Below are 16,722 nucleotides of genomic sequence, written 5' to 3' on the forward strand. Positions count from 1 at the left end.
CCAGGGGTCAGGGAGCTGACTCCAGAGAACTGTCTACACCCACAAAAGGCAGGAAGCAGGGAATGTGGCAGTCTTACTAGCTACATCATTTGGGGCACGTTACTTTAAACTCTCTCTGCCTCAGTTTCCTCATCTGCCACATGAAGATTACACTGCATATATTCTACCTCATAGCGTCGCTGGGAGCAAGAGTGCTATGTGAAAGGTTATCGGGGGTTTTTAATTAGTAATTCCTCTTCCTTCGATTATGCCTCACACTCTGCCGGCCCCCCTGCAGGCAGTGGCACCTGCTGGCAGGACACTGTCTGTTTAACCCTCTGCTCCACTCCCTACCCCCGAGGGGTCTGGCTGTGAATTCCTGGGCAGAGGATGCCGGTACTGTGTGTGGGCGGTGAGGCTGGCACCAGACACTGGTATCCAGACTTCTGGCCCTGGTGTCTTCACCAGAAACCCCAGCCCTGTTCTGTGCACTGGAGGAGCTGGACTCATCACTGGCCTCCCAAGACCTTGCAGCCTCCAGCCCTTCACTGCTCAGAGCCATGGCCCCTGTGACCCAGGCCTCTCTGCCTACCCTAGTGAGGATCCCTGAGGGGAAACCGCCCTCCAGTGTCCCTGCCATGTTGCAGCATAAAAGGTCTTCTCCTTTTGTTGCCTCCCCTACCCCTTCCCCTCTTCCCAGTGGACCTTCTCACTCTTCTTGCCTTAGAATCATTCTTTCAGGTTGGAAGGACCTTGCCTTTTAGCTAATCAAGCCCTCCGTGGATTCTTTTTTTTTTATTATTGGGGTATAGTTGATTTACAATGTTGTTTTAGTTTCATGTGTACAGCAAAGTGATTCAGTTACACATATACTTATATCCACTCTTTTTTTAGATTCTTTCCCATATAGGTCATTACAGAGTATTGAGTAGAGCTCCCTGTGCTATACAGTAGGTCCTTATTAGTTATCTATTTTACACATTGTAGTGTGTATATATCCATCCCAATCTCCCATCTCTGTGGATTCTTAAACTTTTAATATAGCATATATGAAAAAGCATAGATTCTCCTTATATTCCTCCAGTGATGGGAAGCTCACTACTTCCCAAGGAAGCCCACTCTACTGTGAGAAAGCTTGGGCTATTAGAAAGTTCTCTTAGCTTGTTTCCTTCCCTGCTCACACCCCCAAGTCTTCCCTTCTTCAGACCAAACAGCCCTAATTTCTTCAGTCATCCCTCCTAGGTAAGATTTTTAATCACCTCTTCCGAGCAAACTCTATTTTGTCTGCAGTGGAGGAGCCTGGCCCTGAGCACAGCCCTACGAGGGGAGGGGCAGAGTGAGAGGAGCACAGCTAGCTCAGAGTAGAAGGGGAGAGTCACTGCCCCGACTCCGGTTCATACCTCCAGAGACCACGTTGGTTTGCAGGCAGACCCAGCACTTCCTAATTCATGCATAGCTCCCAGGGTGAACAGACTGGACCCTCAGGGTGTATCTCTAGGACACTGTCCACCCGGAAGAATCGGTGGACAGCCTGATTGTGCTGCAACTGGGGGCAACCCAGTGGCTACCAGCCTGGACTCTGGACCTGGCTTCCGACTTGGCTCCACACTTACTGTGCCCTGTGGCTGAGTCATTGCACTGATCTCACCAAGCCTCAGCCATCCTGTCTGCACAGTGGAGATAATAGGAGCTCTGTGACTTTGTAATGAGATGGGGCTAGAAGCGTTCTCCTCAGAACAGAGCCAGGCCCATGGCAAGAAATGAATACACAGTCGCTACCACAATTACTACAGTAATGATTAGAACCCGGTGCCTTTATGAACTCAGACAAGAGGTATGTCAGTGCAGGCTAAGTGGGTCAGTGAAGGCCTCCCAGGGCAGGCAGGACTCCTGCTGGGGCTGGACTGCATAGATTTAGAAACAGACTGAAAGAACGTTCCACTCGGAGAAACTGTGAGCAGGAGTTTCGAGTGAGAACAACAACGTCAAGAAAGTAATAATAACTGCAGTCCCTGCCACCCTGCATGCTCAGAGCCATCCCTGGGGCTCCCGCGCCCGCGCATACACAAAGGCATGCACACACACACATGCACACGCCAGCCCATCGTCTGCGGCCCCCTCGGACAGGAGGAGCCCAGCCCACGTGGAGCAGTGAGGGGTTAGGCCCGGCTTCAGCCAGAGCATCTTGTAGGCAAGCAGAGGGCTGTGGGAGTGGTGAAGGGTCATGCTGAAGATGAAGAGCTGGGATTGAGGTTTTGAGCAGCGGGAAACCACGAGGGGCTAGTATGTGAGGATGAGCTTCAGGAAGAGAAAGCCAATAGTGCAGCAGGGACAGGACAAGAGGCAGGAGCCCCACTGAAGGCTGCTTCCAGGAGAGCAGACTAGTCCAGGCTACAGACTCGGGGCCCTTCAGGGCACACTGCCCCCAAAGCAAAGCCAAACCTCCTCACCTCCACATTCCAGCCCTCTGGGGTTTAGGGTCCTCCTGCTTCTCCAACCCCATTGTCTCTGACTTTCTTTCACTCAGCCCATATTCCAACCACCTAGACCAGCCTGCAGTTCCCTGCTGTACTTGCACTCCTCCATGCCTTCATCTGTGCCGTTCCATCTGCCTAGAATGCCCTCTCCAACCAACTCTACCTTCTCCACAGAGCTGGATTCTGCTCATCCCTCAAGGCACAGCACGAATGACACCTCCTCCAGGAAGCCTTCCCCCATTCTTAGCCTGGCACACCTGTCTCCTCGCTCCCTTCTCTCCCTACCCTCTCTCCTGGAGCTCCCTGAAGAAAGCAAGCATGTCCACCACCTCATCTTTTTCCCCACAGTGTCCAACCCTTTTTCTGACTCAGGGAGGGTTCAAGCCATCTCTGATAACCAAGCTCAATCATGGTCAGAAACACAAACCAGCCCCTTCCCAGGAGGAGGACGCCCACAAGAGTAGGCAATGCTCAGCCCCAGGCCCACCAGCCTGGAGAAATGCCACCGTTCAGAGGGCAAAGCAGCTTATGAGAGCAGGAGGCATTTCTGGTGACTTCTCTGTTAGACAAGGGACAGGACTTCTCCCGGTTTAAACTTCCATGACCTTTGAACTTCCTGGGAGGTCAGCAGCACGTCCCCCTTCCCCAGCTGTCTTTCTGTCTCTGGCCCGATGGGAGGGAGGGCCCTGGGCCTGTTCCATTTTGCGTCCGTATTGATCTGTTGGCAGCAATGGGCTGGATAATTAGCCAGGAATTAGGGTTTCTATTACAGCCAGGAGGCTGCTCCAGCTGATTTATCACCTGAATAATTTACTGTGATTGAAAGGAAATTAAAATGAACTCCATTTGACAACTGTGAGCTTTTATGGGCTTTAGTGAAGGCTCAAAAGCCAGATTAATAGCCTAGTGTTGGTTAATAGTCTGCCGAGAGTAAATACGGCAGGCTGTGCTTGGTGGCGGCCTTCCTGGTGGCCAGAGGAGGGACCAGCTCCTGCCAGGAGCTCAGCACCCACCACAGCATCAATGCGACTTTTACTGAAACAGATGCCACTGTTCGAAACATATGCACACGTACCACCCACCATTGTTTCCTTTTTTTGTTTTGTTTTTTCTCTTCTCCTCCAAGGTGATTTTTACTCACTCCACATGTAGGGAAAACAGAATTGCTTTTTCAATAACCATTTTGAAAAGGAAGTGTTCCATTGCCCCAGGAGTGTGTATATATTAACCCCTTCCACTCAGGGACAAGGGTTTACTAAGTTCCCACATAAAAGGGAGAAGCCTGGGACTTCCCTGGTGGCGCAGTGGTTAAGAATCCTCCTGCCAATGCGAGGGACAAAGGTTCAAGCCCTGGTCCGGGAAGATCCCACATGCCGCAGAGCAACTAAGCCCGTGTGCCACAACTACTGAGCCTGTGCTCTAGAGCCTGTGAGCCACAACTACTGAGCCTGCGTGTCACAACTACTGAAGCCCATGAGCCTAGAGCCTGTGCTCCGCAACAAGAGAAGCCACCACAGTGAGAAGCCCGCACACAGCAACAAAGAGTAGGCCCCGCTCGCCGCAACTAGAAAAAGCCCGAGCACAGCAATGAAGACCCAACGTAGCCAATAAATAAATAAATTTATTTTAAAAAGGGAGAAGCCTGGGCCCACCCACCCAGGGCAGATCTTGGCAGGAAAAGCAGCCAGGTGAGGGTGGGCTCTGAGCTCGTGGAAGTGACAGGCGGGACTCTGCCTGTTCTTTCCTTGGGCGGTTAGGAGTGGGTAATTGAGGAGGACTTACAGGGAGGTGAAGCAAGAATCTGAGGGTTCTACAATGACCAGCGTTCTCTAGCTGCAAAAGGCCAGTTCTGAAAACCAGCCAGTCCGAAAACTAGCCCCTAGAATTGTTTGGGGACATGGAGGCCCATGTAACCATCTTGCACAAGATGGACAAAAGACCTTGAGGTCAGATTCCAGCTCTGCATCCCCGACAGGTCCCCTTTGGGCCTGAAAACGGGGTGAACAGTCTGGAAAAAAATGTTCTAATCTGTAAAATGGAGCTTACAAATCTTGCTTAACCTGTGTAGCAGGCATTTACATGGAGAGTCCGATGAGAGGATGGATGTGAAAGACCTTAGAAAGCTGCAGAGGACCACACATAGGTGAGGAGGGTCACTGCCGCTATTGTTAGGCTATGGCTGTGCCGTTGCTGTCACCGTCACAGTTACTACTGTCCCAGATATGGCAACGGGGGTCCAGAGAAAAAGTGACTTGCCCCGCCGGGCAGAAGCCGATCTCAAGTCAAACTCCCCCACCTCCAAGGCTGGCACACGATCTTTCTTCCCCACAAACTACCACTAGACCATGGAGACCAGATGTTCACAAATGGAAGAGGGGTCAGTATCAGCAGACAGAGCTCTGGGCCCCTTCCTGGCACCGCCGCCATGCACTCTGGGCTCACGAGGCAAGGCCGCCAGCGGGCACGAGGGGCTCAAGGAACCCATACCCTTGATGCATCCCTTACCAGCCTGTGGCCCCTTGCTCGGCCGACATTCGTCCAAAGTGACTGGGAGTGGGGAGCAAGGGTATGTCATTCATAGTCCAGTGCCTGCGTGTGTGCCCGGCAGCCCCGTGGCCTCACCTCCCATCTCTCCTCATTACGCCCCATTACAGGAAGGTGAAGCAGATTAACCAGAAAGCACTGAGTCAGTCATTATCCTATCGGCAGGCCCTGCCTCAGAACCCACATGGTCAGACAGGCCCTCGGCATATCCGCGTCATTCTGAAGGACACTGCATGGCCAGACTGCTAGAAACAGAGTTTGTGATTCAGGTCTCCTCCCCTGAGGCCCATCTTTACATGGGCCTAATGACCTGTCCCCTAATGTCGCCTCCTCCATGACTTCCTCCCTGTACTCCCAGCAGAGGCAACATCTCCATTCATCAGGGTCCACAGAACCTTCTCCCTCACCTTGCAAGTTCTGAATCCATGTCACACTGCCCCTGTGTGGCTGGAGGCTGAGCTGATGCCTGATTCATCCCGCCCTCCCTGCCCTGGGTGCCGGCACTGTGCCAGGCTCACAGCCAGCATGTAAGAAATACGCGCGATAAATGAGCATCTGAGCGTCTGAGCAAGTGAGCGAATGGATACCTGGATGGACTCCTGTCACATACGAAGCCCTATAGTCTGCCCAGGCTTCCAGGGCATTCCACGCTGGATGAACTATGATTAGACTCTGAGTTTCCATGAGAATCACATGAAACACAGGCAAACACAATCCCTAACACCTAATGTCTGAATTAAGTAAATAAGGGCTTAATAGAAATGACAGAGGTTTTGTGCAGAGGTATGGCCCTCGCTTGCTGGGTGACCTCAGACAAACCCTATCCTTTCTCTGGGCCTCTAGAAAATGAGGGGGTTGATAGCTTGCTTCTTTAGTCCCTGCTGGCTCTAAAATTCTGTAATATTGTCAAAGGTTTGCAGGTAACTTTTCTCCCAGATTCTGGAGAGAAATGCAGGCCTCATCCAAGGAAGGTTCTGGGTTGAGTTTCTTTTCTTTCTCCTCCTGGGTCAGATGGAATGTGGCTTCGGCCATTTCTCCGAAGGGCTCTGAGTGGGAGAGGCTGCCTGTGATGGAAACACACTCCCTGAAGCCCAGGAACTAGAGCGTGTGAGATCAGCTCTTACCAGCACATATGACTATGTCATTCCCAGAGGAGGTGTCACTCGACTTGCAGGAGAAAGACTGAAATCCTGAGCACAGTCTACAAGACCAGGCCCAGCTCCCCAGAATCTCCTCCCACCCTCCCCAGCCCATTCCCTGAAGCCCAGCCACACTTTCTTTCCATTCCTCACTCCTGGCACACTCCCCCTGACCTCAGGATCTTTGCACTCGCTATTCCCTCTGCCAGGCACGTTCTCCCCACCACATCCCCTCGGGGCTCAGCATAAGCCATTGTGGCCTCCAGCCTGGCTCAGCATCTGCTTTATACCTTTAGAGTACCTCAGACATCCCCTCCTCAGCGCCTAGTGCATCTGTAATCCGTGACCCTTTGAGTAATCCGTGACCCTTTGAGTAATCCTTCTTTATTGTGATTCTTCTACACACCTGTAGGCTCCCTGAGGGCAGGTCCAAGCCTGTCTTGTTCACTCATGTACCTAGTGACTGGCTCCGTGTCTTGCACATAATAAACACTCATCAGTGTTTGTTAAGCGAATACATGACTTGCTGGGTGGCCTTAGACAAGTCTCTTTGCCTCTCTGGGCCTCAGTTTCCCCATCTGAAAACAAGGTAGCTAGATGGTCTGTGAGAGCCCTCATAGGAACTGCACAGAGACAGCCAGACTATCATAGGATGGTGGTCCCTGAGGCCTTGCTCACTCCTCCCCGTCCAAGGTCCCCTCCAGTACCTATTCTCTCCACAGGAGCCTGTGCTGCAGTCTATACTGTTTTTTGTTTTGGGGTTTTTTTTTGCGGTACGTGGGCCTCTCACTGTTGTGGCCTCTCTCGTTGTGGAGCACAGGCTCCGGATGCGCAGGCTCAGTGGCCATGGCTCACGGGCCCAGCCGCTCTGCGGCATGTGGGATCTTCCCGGACCGGGGCACGAACCCGTGTCCCCTGCATCGGCAGGCAGACTCTCAACCACTGCACCACCAGGGAAGCCCAGCCTATACTGTTTTGAGTGGCTCTTTGGGAAAACTTCAAAAGCATCATCTAATTAGCCTGTAGAGGAAGCTCGGCAGGCCAGTCCTCCCCACCAGAACCAGCAGCAAGTGCTGGGGAAAGTTACTACTCACAGGCCTCTGTGACTCACCCACCAGGTGGGAGCTCTCGGCAGGCAGGAGCCAAGTCTGAGCCGCCCGTGCCTGCGAGGTATACAGCCCAAAGTCTGTCACAGACAGGGCACCAGGAAACAGTCTCCTGAATTGAATCTGGTACTGGGGGGACCTTATCCAGGCCCCAAGAGTCTCTCACTGGGCAGAGCCTTTCTGATGCCATCTCTGCAGCCACAGGCAGTGACTGCTTCTCGGCCCAGGTTAGAGCAGGGAGCTGCTCAGCAAGGGATCATCCTGCTTCCTTCCCTTTCTTGCAAATGACCTAGCTGCGAGTTTATCCAATGAGACACTTCCTTATTTCCAGACTCTTGGATTCAGTTCTAAAAGCATGACAGGACAACATGACGAGAAGGTTGACAGTAGGGGACACACCAGTGTCATCATAACCTGGTTTATGGCCAGACGGTGCTTACATATTTCCACCTGCACCCTGACTGACAGGATAATGACCCAAGACCACCTCAAGTGGCCCAGAAGATCATTACACCACCCTGTGCAAAGAGCCCTGGAAAAGACACCACTCCACAGCAATGGCAGAGCAGCCAGACATGGCACAACCCCCCGCCGGCCAGAGAGAGGAGGTACCAGGGCAAGCAACTGAAGAAGCCCCAGACACATCCTCCAGACCTCCTGGGATGCTGCCACTGGCCAGGTTTGGCGGAGAACGAGAAGCCCGGCTCTGAGTAGAAGCTGGCACTCTCACCCACTCCCCGCTGAATGCCTTTGGGTGGGTCACCCAGGCCTGCATGCGGGTGGCAGGTGTGGAGGCAGCGAGTCGGGGGCATACCTGCTCGGGCTTGATGGGCTCTGCGGTGGTGAAGATGTCCGAGTAGTGCTGCCTCTCAAACACGCGGTCCAGCACCTCCAGCTGCTGCTGCGTGAACAGGTCTCCCCGCATCTGCTTCCGGAGGAAATCTCTGCCCGTCAGTGAGTGACCGTTCGGCACAGGAGACTCCTGAATACCTTTGATGAGCATGAGAGAGGAGGGGTGAGTGCAGGCCACGCAAGCTGCTGGGGAAGACATGTCAGACCCTGGATTGGGAAGAGGGCCTGAGAGACCCACGAGCCCAGCTCCTCCTTTGATGAGAGAGGAAACAGACAGGGGCTCAGACGGGGGGTCTTTGGCCAAGGTTGCCCTGCTGGTTAGGCCAGAGCCAGCTTCCCACAGTCACAGGCCGGGCCCTGCATGAAGCATGCGTCATTGTATCTAATCCTCACAATGAACTCTATGTAGATGGCATTATTTCCCCCATTTTGCAGATAAGAAAATTGAGGCCTAGAGAGATTAACTGATTTGCCTGAGGACTGGAGCTCGGGTTGACTCAGAGGCTTAACCACCAGGTGCCACTGCCTCTCCTGCTCTGAAGATCCCCTTGGAGGTATAGTTTTGTCCCAGAGCTGATGCCCTTCCCCAGGACAACTGCCACCACATCATGTGACCAGCCAACAAAACACTGTGTTAGGAAGGCTGTAAGGAAACAGATGATCTCACACAATTCTGATGGGAGTCTACTGGTCACACACCTGTGATGGACAATTTGATAAAATCTATCAAGATCACAAACGCAAGTTCCCTTTGACAGAGCAATTGTACCTCTGGGAAATTGTTTTACAGTGAGACTTACACATATGGGAAGTAATATATATGCAAGGTTCTAGTAGCAAAAGACTGGAAACAACCCAAGAGTTTATTTGTAGGAGCTGGTTAAATAAGTTATGGTATGCTCACACAGTAGAATACTGTATGGCAACACAAAGGAAAGAGGATTCCATCTGTGAATTGATATGGAAAGATCTTCAAGATTCATCGTTAAATGAAAAATAAACGAGATGCAGCACAGCATGTACAATATACAACATTTTGGGCTTCCCTGGTGGCTCAGTGGTTAAGAATCCGCCTGCCAATGCAGGGGACATGTGTTCGAGCCCTGGTCCCGGAAGATCCCACATGCCGCGGAGCAACTAAGCTCACGTGCCACAACTACTGAGCCTGTGCTCTAGAGTCTGCGAGCCACAACTACTGAGCCCGTGTGCTGCAACTACTGAAGCCCGTGCGCCCTAGAGCCCGTGCTCTGCAACAAGAGAAGCCATGGTAATGAGAAGGCCATGCACCGCAACGAAGAGTAGCCCACGCGCAGCAATGAAGACCCAACGCATTCAAAAATAAGTAAAAAAAAAAAATAAATTTATCAAAAAAATATATACGTTTTGTGTAAAAAAGGAAGAAAATAAGACTTTACACACATTGTGTGTGTGTGTGTGTATACACACACACACACACACATATATGGCTCTGGAAGGCAGCACAAGAAACATTTAGAGTGGTTACCCATTCAGGGAGGTAGGAGCTAAATGGATGGAGGCAAAGGGGAGAGAGATTTTTCAAAGCATGCTTGTTTTGTTTTGTTTCGTTATAGAACTTTAAATGTATTGCCTATTCAACAAAATGTAAACTACTAAGAAAGCCCAGGATTAAGTTCTCTATGGGTTCTGTATTGTTAGCTCTTCATTGTGATGATGCCTACATTTCAAAGAAAATACTACGAATTATCAATTAAAAATTAAATGGGTTGAAATATCTTTCGTGAGCTTTGGGCTTGAACCATTCAAAATGAGAGAAAACAAGGAGGATGAAAGAGTCCAGTGAGGAAATGGCCTGCCGGGCCATCATTCCCCAGGGCCCTCTGGGACCAAGTTGCTCGTGCAGGGCTGCCCAGAGACACTGCTGGAAGCCAGGCCCGGAGGTGAGGCCTGCCTTTGCCATTGGGAAGCCCCCGTGGGAAACCAGAGTGTATCAGATCTCTCCCGGGCAGGTGCCCTTACCCAAGGCCTTGCCCAATCCCCCTCCCACCCCCCACCCCACCAGTCCACTGCCGCCCTAGGCTTCATCCATCATGTCAAAACCCCACCCATGTGAGGAAGGAAGCTGAACCAAGGAGCTTGAAGCAGTGGGATATTGTGTCCCTGAGACACTGCCCCAGGTTGGTGTTTCCCCAACTGTCCTACCCAGGGCAACTGCAATACAGGCTCTGACATTTGAACAAAGACACCAGCTTTGGGTGTTCATATGAGTGCTGGCCTTTCAGAGACCCTGTGGCAGCTGACAGCTCAGAGCACCCCAGCATCCTCAACAGGAAGGGCCTTTAGAAGTGGCTTAGGACACCCCTGAGAAAATGGATCCCAGATCAATTTTGACCCAAGAGGATACCTAAGCTTGTCTGTAGACTGAATGACCAGACACCCCAACATGGTCAAGGAGGGAGCAGGTCTCTCTGATTGATGTCCCCCAGTCTAAAGCCTGAGGCCCTCCTCTGGAAGCCTGTGACACTGGCCTTCCACGAGACAGGTGCCTGCTCCTGCCCACGGGACATCATCCTCAGAGACCCCTCTTTCGTCATGGCCTATATCCATGGGGATCATTCCCACAAGGGCACCAAGACTAGCAGGATGTGGGAGCTCACGGCCCAGCCTGTGTCTGCCCAGTTGTGTTCTCCCATTGGCTGGCATCCACCAAGTAGCCCATGTGTGCACAGGTACACGTACACACGTACACACGTACACACACACACACACACACACACACACACGGGAAGGAGGCTCAGCTGGCTCCTCCGTAGCTATTTCTCTGGCCAATCATCCTGGCCCCAGTCACTCCCGCCAAAGCTTGACCTTGGTCTGGGTCCCCAGTGCTCCCACTGAGTCTCTCCCTGTCAGAGAGACCACGTCCACTTTAGGAGACTTTTCCCTGGTCACCACCTTCACTTATAGTCCCCAGCCCCCATCCTACCAGCCAGACCCTATTAAAGGCTCCTTCCTATCTGCCAGCTCCTGATGTCTCCTGCCAAGGCTTCTCCCTGCTGAGCCCCCTTGGGCAGTGCCCGCCTCTTCCCTCCCACTCAGACACTCCACATCTCTGCCCCTGGAGGAGGCCTCTCCCTGGCAGCCAGCCAGTCCTCCTGCTGATGTCCTCTCCCATGGGCTTCACAGGCTGGGCTCTGTGCACAGCTCAGAGCTCTGGAAAGGCAGAGCTGCACCTCCACTGAGGAAGCTCTGAGGAGATGGCTTGGCTGAGGGCTCCTGTGGGCAAGGTCACTGTCCGGTCACCAGGGAGACCCTGGCACAGAGTTAAGGCTCAGGGCACATGCTGACTCAAGCGCATGCACTGGGGGTCCTTGGAGGACCCGCGCCCCCCCAGGACACCGCATATTCTTCAGCACAGGCAGCCGCGCTGGGGCCTGCTCTGAGTCTCCCAGAAGGAAGGCTCACCGCGTCCCACTCTGGCCTTCCGACAGTCAGCCACAGCACCATGGGCGGAGCCCGGGAGAGTGTCCAGGCTGTCTTGGTGACCCAGAGACTCGGAATGGAGGACTGTGAGCTGGGAAGAGGCACCCCTCCAGGCATTAGGCCCAATCCTGACCCCTCTGACTGCTCCCACCTGCCAGCACCTGCACCTGCTTTCTCTCCTTGGGAAGGAGGTGAAGTCTACCTGCCACTTTGCACAGAAAGTCTGTCATTTCCTTAAGAAGGCCTGGGGCACTCCTAAATATACGATCATTTATTCATTCATTTAACAGATATTGATAAAGAGTTTACTCTGCACCAGGTAATATTTTTAAAAAACAAAACAAAAAACAGAGGATACACCGATGACCAAGACAGGCCCCTCTTTGCAAAATAGAAAGGGCAGCCCACTTTAGTCAAGTGCTCACACAAACAGATATGATTACAAACTGTGATAAGTAGGAAAAGTGCCTAGAAATATATTCAAATGGCCATGTGTAATGACCTCATGGGGAGGAGTCAGGGAAGTCGCCCAAAGCGGAGTCATCCTCGAACTACGAGCAGAGGACAAGATGTCAGCAGGGCAAAGTGGGGGATGGGATGGAGGGGGTGTGCCAGGCAGAGGAGATGAAAGGGACAGAGGGAGTGGGAGGAAGAGACCCCAGGAGACTCTGGAGAGGCAGGCGGGGGTCCGGTCAGGCAGCCACAGAGGCCACAATAGCCACGGAGGTCATCTGAGCCTCGCTGGGCGGGGGGGCCCACGGAAGGGGGCTGGGGAGGCAATCGCCCTCCACATTTCTCAGTCCCAGGGCCTGAACTGCTAGTTCCTGTAGATCAGGCTGTGCTTTCTAAGCCCTGCTCCCAAGGTCTGGAAAGACTAGGAACTGGCAAGATGAATTTTACATTTGTGCACATTTGAAGGTGATGCCTGGAGTCAGCCTGCCAGTCACAGGTGATCCACAGAGCCCATATGGAAGGTAAATCACTCCTCATTGGCGTGGGCCCTGTTGCCAGGACAAACACTAATCATGCGCACTCATGCCGCCTCCTCCAGGGTGTCTTCCTTCATGCCTCAGTCACTGCTCCACCTGACCACTTTCTCCCTCATCTTAGGAGTCAAGCCCCAGGGCCCTTCACTCTCACATAGCACTATTAGCTACCTTGGGGAGAAACACCACAATTAATTCATCTCTGTCTCCTCCACAGAGAACATTTGTGGAATAAACAAACAAACATTTTCACTCCACAGGTCTGGCCTGTAAATGTCACAGTCCCTCCATCTGACCCATTCATTCATTCGTTTGTTCATTCTTCTCTCAACCAACCTTAGAGAGAAGGCGCTGGGCTAACACTGGGCACAGAGTGATGAGCAAAAGCTGACCCAGCCCTGTCCTCATGGAGTTACATCCAGTGGAAGAGGCAAATGTTAACTGAAAAATAATCAGACCAGTAAAGGTGCAAGTGTCAACCAAGACAAATATTCTGACAAAAAGGCTCATGGTTCTCAAAGGACAGGGACATGGCTGATCCATCTCTGGGTACCGCAGACAGTGGGTGAGCATGAGCAAAACAGATTACATGCAAAGAGACGGCTACAAAAGTGAACACCAGAAAATCAACACCCTGCACAAGGACAGGTCTGAACCTCCAGGACTCCAATGGATGCTTCCATAGCGTTTCTCATCCACAAAGGTGTTGCCTCACTTCAATGGAGAATGTGATCTTGGAGACAGGCTCCAGAAGCACTCAGACCCATTGTATTCCAGGGAGAAAAATCTGAACTCACAATGTGAATGGTATGCTTAAATATATGGACAGACATGGGCAAAAGTACAAAGGTATACAGGGGGCATGGTATCTTTAAATCTTTTTTTCTACTCCAAATCAAATAATATGTAATAGACCCAGTGCTGGGCTTAGTCAACCATGGCTCGTAGAATTAACATTCTGGAAGCTAGCTTCAGGGGAGCAAGGGGCAGGAAGCTCCATCTCAGGGAGCAGAGAAATGCTGGCTTTAAATTTCAGGTTAAACCAATGTTATTCACAACCTGGCTTTGAAGCTAAAAGCTTTACACAATCGGGTCTGGTCACGCAAAGAGGGAGGAAGCAAAATAGCCTCAGATTCCCATCTGTCAAGAGAAAGCTGTCTCCTGTGTGTCTTAAAAGATCATAAACCCATTGTGTTTTCTTCAGAGCACAGCAGATTCAAGGGTTTTGCATTTTTCTTGGAGGGTTCTGGTTTGTTTCTTTAAAAATCATCATGTACTTTATGCCTGCAGATGCTCCCTGGGAAGAAAGAAAATAAAAACAAACAGGAATATCCATAATTCCTTCTGGCATCATGGCCTTTGGGATGCAGCTCCAGCTGGAGGCTCCAGAGCCCAGGAAAGGAGGCTACTGGAGCTACTGGGTCAGTCTCTGGCCTTTCTCAGAGTCCCATTTCCCTGCAGAGCCCAGCCCAAGCCAGAGCCCTGACACAGCCTCCTTTATCCTCACAGTTGCTCCTCAGCATGGCAGGGCAGTGGCAGGGCCCAGTGGGAAAAGGGTTGGGAGCCAGCAGACCTGGGTTCTAGCCCCAGCTCTGCCCTTACTTGCTGTGTGAGCCCAGACAGGTTCCTCTCCCTCTCTGGGCCTCACATGCCCCATCAATAAACTAAGGAGGCTGAGTCAGTTGTTTCTAACCATTTTCTCCTCCAAAAGCCACCGAGATTTTGTCTACTAAATAGTATTAAATGAGCATTAACCTATTTTTCCATTTTGGTTGTTTGTGCAGTCTTTGTAGGGGACACCCCCCAATATTCATTCTACCCCTAAATGATGGCCAAACCTTCCCAGGAGATCCCATTCTCTTTGCTAATACTTACTTTAAGAATGGACATGTGAGGAGAAGGGGCCCTTGGAGGGGGCTTCTTGGAGAAAGTCAGAGACAGGAGAAATCTTTTTTTCTTCACTGGGCTGCATTCACCCTTAATCTTTTTGAAACTGTGAAAATAACTCGCGTGCCCCACCCTTACCCCACGCTCTGAGGTCTTCTCCCGGTCTGGCTGGCAGTGCTCCAAGAAGGCTGACTTCCAGCCAGTTTGCTGCTTCTGGACTCTGGCACCCACCATGCTCACAGCCCTGCCTCCCCCAGTGAAGACAGGGACAGAGCCAGGTCTTGGTGGGTCATCTGCCACAGGAGTCTAGAGCCAGGGAGGTTGGGAACATTGAACTGGTGTGACCTGGGGCATTTCCAGCTAGAGTCAGGTGAGTCCAGGGAGCTTAGGGTTGGTCTTCCCAGATGGCTTCCATGGCTAATTCTTAAAGCAATCCATAAAGCAGAGACCAACCAAATTCAGACCATGCTAACTTGCAGCTTTAAGAAATTGTTTCTGATGCAATGGAAGCTTGCTGAGGGCAGTAGTGGCTCCAGAATTTTCTCCATAGGAGGTGATAAGCATGACTATGGGTTACAAAAGGGGGGGGTGAGGGTAGACAGGGTACTTGTTCTGGGACTACATCAGCAAAATGCCTTGCACACCACTGAAAGTGAGAGAGCATCATCTGTCCCTAGCTAAGAATACAGGGGTAGTGACAGAGATGATGGGGCACACAGGCTCTCCAAGCCCCATGATCTCCCACTGGATAGAACACTGCTCCGTGCCAGGGCTGAGCCAAGTTATTTTTGCATCCTTAAATTTCATTGATCCTCAGAACATCTGGGTGAGGTGTGTATTCTTACCCCATTTTACATATGAGAAAACTGAGGCTCAGAGAGGATGAGTAACTGAGATCACTCAGGTGGGACCTGGACCTCAGTCTCTTGTCTGCAGATCCAGTGCTCTCTCCACTTCCCTTTACTCCTCAGGTCAGCTACTAAGACTAAAGCCCTCTGTTTCCTCATCTGTAAACTGGGAACAATGGTAAGCAGGACCATCTCTAGGGCTTTTATAAGGATTAAATGAGATAATTCCTGTGCTGCACTTAGCACAAAGTTAGTGTCCAAACACCGTAAGCTATTGTCATCATCATTTACATCAGGAAAACCCTTCCAAGGCTGTCCCATGACAAAGCCCAAGCCTCCCAGGCCTCCATGACCTGCCCCTCCAGTCAAGGTCACCCCTCTAGTCACCCCCCAACACCATCCCAGTAAGCTACTCCTCATTCCCCAAGTGTCCCTGATGCCACTCCCTGACACCACTGTTCTTTCTGTTCCCTCTGCTGACTCATCTTTTACCCCTGCCCATCAAAGCCTCAGCCTCTCTGAAGCACAAGGCTCAATTAATCACCCTATCTTCTAGGTCTCCTCAGCAAGTTGCATGCGCCACCACTATTATCCTGGATTTCACTCCTCACAACCCACCTGTGAGGTCCATCCTCTTGGAATCCCCATTTTATTGCTGAGGAAAGTGGAAGAGATAATAAGTAATTGGTGCAAGGTCACAGCAAGGTCACATGGCAGACCACTTGCACACCTTTTAACACGTCTTAAGAGTCAAGCTGAGCACCGTGATGGATGTGATACAGCATACTAGGGAGGTTCAAATCCTCACTCTGTCTCTTACAAGCCTATGAAATTTGAGAAACTTCTTTAACCTCTCTAATCCTCAGTTTTCTCATCCATAAAATGGAACAATACATAATGATACATGGGATCAATGAAAGAATTGAATGAGGATATATGTAAAATGCTTAGCATAGTACCTGGCACATAGTTAGTACTCAATAAACCTGAGCTGTTTCTAGGATTATCCCAGTCATACCTCGTTTTATTGAGCTTTGCTGATAATTGCATTTTTTACAAGTTGAAGGTTTGTGGCAACCCTGCATCAACAAGTCTATTGGTGCCATTTTCCAACAGCACTTGTTCGCTTCATGTCTCTGTGTCACATTTTGGTCATTCTTGTGATAGTTCAAACCCTCTACCAGCAAAAAGATTATGACTCACTGAAGGCTTGGATGACAGTGAGCATTTTTAGCAACAAAGTATTTTTTAATTAAGGTACATACATCATTTTTAGAAATAGTGCTATTGCAGACTTAATAGACTACAGTATAGGGTAAACATAACTTTTACATGCACTGGGAAGCCAAAAAATGTGTATGACTCCATTTATTGCGACAGTTGATTTACCGGGGTGGTGTGGAACCAAATCCGAAATTTCTCCAAGGTATGCCTGTATTTCCTCC

General features: G+C 51.0%; 1 protein-coding gene across 8 annotated transcripts in view; it reads right to left on the reverse strand.

Annotated features, from left to right (window-relative positions):
• Positions 1–16,722, reverse strand: part of PAX5 (paired box 5) — a gene marked incomplete at both ends in the record, with an annotated part of 186,992 nt that overhangs the window by 114,549 nt on the left and 55,721 nt on the right. For all 8 annotated transcript variants that reach the window (XM_082643561.1, XM_082643560.1, XM_082643558.1 and 5 more), the window contains one exon: positions 8,060–8,235. In XM_082643561.1, coding sequence (XP_082499687.1) covers positions 8,060–8,235 — 176 coding nt within the window. The remainder of the gene's footprint in view (positions 1–8,059; positions 8,236–16,722) is intronic.

Source organism: Mesoplodon mirus (genome assembly GCF_964341445.2).
Source record: "Mesoplodon mirus genome assembly, chromosome: 1".
Taxonomy (NCBI): domain Eukaryota; kingdom Metazoa; phylum Chordata; class Mammalia; order Artiodactyla; family Ziphiidae; genus Mesoplodon; species Mesoplodon mirus.